The sequence below is a fragment of the Anarrhichthys ocellatus genome, unplaced genomic scaffold, assembly GCF_004355925.1.
Source record: "Anarrhichthys ocellatus isolate YVR2014 unplaced genomic scaffold, GSC_Weel_1.0 scaffold54, whole genome shotgun sequence".
In the NCBI taxonomy this organism is placed as follows: domain Eukaryota; kingdom Metazoa; phylum Chordata; class Actinopteri; order Perciformes; family Anarhichadidae; genus Anarrhichthys; species Anarrhichthys ocellatus.
Window position 1 is genome coordinate 749210 of NW_022280084.1, and position 1699 is coordinate 750908.

The 1699-nt window shown below is 41.8% G+C and overlaps 1 protein-coding gene across 3 annotated transcripts in view; it reads left to right on the forward strand.

Annotated features, from left to right (window-relative positions):
- The first annotated feature begins 17 nt into the window (after nt 1–17).
- Nucleotides 18–1699, forward strand: part of LOC116396206 (ATP-dependent 6-phosphofructokinase, platelet type-like) — a 23563-nt gene continuing 21881 nt past the window's right edge. For 2 of the 3 annotated variants that reach the window (XM_031870664.1, XM_031870663.1), the window contains exon 1: nt 18–319. In XM_031870664.1, coding sequence (XP_031726524.1) covers nt 217–319 — 103 coding nt within the window. In that variant the 5' untranslated portion in view covers nt 18–216. The remainder of the gene's footprint in view (nt 320–1699) is intronic. The other variant, XM_031870662.1, reaches the window with a different exon arrangement.

Below are 1699 nucleotides of genomic sequence, written 5' to 3' on the forward strand. Positions count from 1 at the left end.
TGTGTGTGTGTGTGTGTGTGTGTGTGTGTGTGTGTGTGTGTGTGTGTATGGTAGAGGGCGGTAACCACTGCAGTCCTACTACAGCAGTGTGTCCCCTCCAGGCCTCAGATACCGTCAGTGTTACTTGCGTTACCGCAGGAAGAAGTCGTTGTACATTTTATTTTTTAGTTTTCTGTGTGTGTGTGTGTGTGTGTGGGGGGGGGGGGGGGGACGAACATGGCGGCCCCACCGAAACGGCAGGACACTCGCAAATTTATAGAGAACCTGTCCGGCGCTGGGAAATCCATCGCAGTGCTGACGAGTGGAGGAGATGCCCAAGGTAAAAACGTTGTGTATCCTCGAGTTCCATTGTCGGACAGATACGTTGCCTCTATCAGTTTTAATTAATCAGTGCTTGTCATTCAACAGCATTGATTTTAACTCACACTTAAAACACATGTTACGTGTGTTTTTATTTTGCAGTGATATTTAGGCCATAGAAATGACAGAAACATGCCAGCCCAAGAGCTGTCCGATAATGGATGTATGGCGGCGAGGATGTGTAATTGTTTTTTTTTACATGGATGCTATAATAGTTATCCCGGCGAAACACGTTAGGTATAATATTTTATATTGATAATAGGTCGGCTAAAAATGAGTCCAGGTTGTAATGGGTGCTTTTGATTGATTTTGGAAAAGCAACAAGTGTTCGTGATGGCTGAATAATTAAAAAGACATCTTCTCTTTTACATAAGGTGTTCCTCCCTTTATCGTGCATCCTGCACCATTATCGTGCATCCTGCACCATTATCGTGCATCCTGCACCATTATCGTGCATCCTGCACCATTGCGTCTGTATATCTACTGTGTGCACGACATATATGGCGCGTGTGTGTTCGTGCATGCACCTGTGCGCGTGCAGCAGGACTTAATAATGTCATCATCGACCCGGATGAATCTATGATATTTCTGTGGTATTCCCATAATGAGCTCAGTCAGTATGTATAATGACCTTGCTGTAAGTTTACATAATACTGTTATATATTTATTTGATGTCTTCCTGACTTTAAGACAGCGAGTACTATTAAGGTTCCCTGGTACTTTTGTTTGGCTGAGTAATAGTTTTAAAACGTTGGACTGTGTATAAGCGCTCATATGAACTGCTCTTCCAGTAAAAATGATCAGTTATTACAGTAAGACGAGTAGATTCACGTGTGTTGCATAACTGAGGATGATTCACGAGAGGACCGGTGTCAAATAAAGAGTTAAAGGAGCCCACTTCCGAGTCAACCTTTCACAGTAAAAGTCACATTATTATGTTTTCCCTCCTGAGCTTTTATTTTGAAGGCAGCGTATATCGACTTCCTGTCTGTTTGCCGGTAGCTTTACTCATCCTGTCGCGGTGGGATCGTGCCGTCTACGTGAGGAGCGCCGGGTACACAGTGACGTAGTGATGAACGGAAGAGGAATACATTAATGCAAATGAACTAACAGTGAGGTGTTTTTATGATGTAATTTGTCATTATTATATTATACTGATAATTAATGTACATGGAGATATTTTCAATGGGTAAAATCCATTCTCATCAGCTCTAATATCGACCCTGAAACATCATCAGAACATAACCAACTATACATATACTGTCTATAAATACACCATACTGACTATACACACACCATACTGTCTGTATATACACCATACTGTCTATAAATACACCAT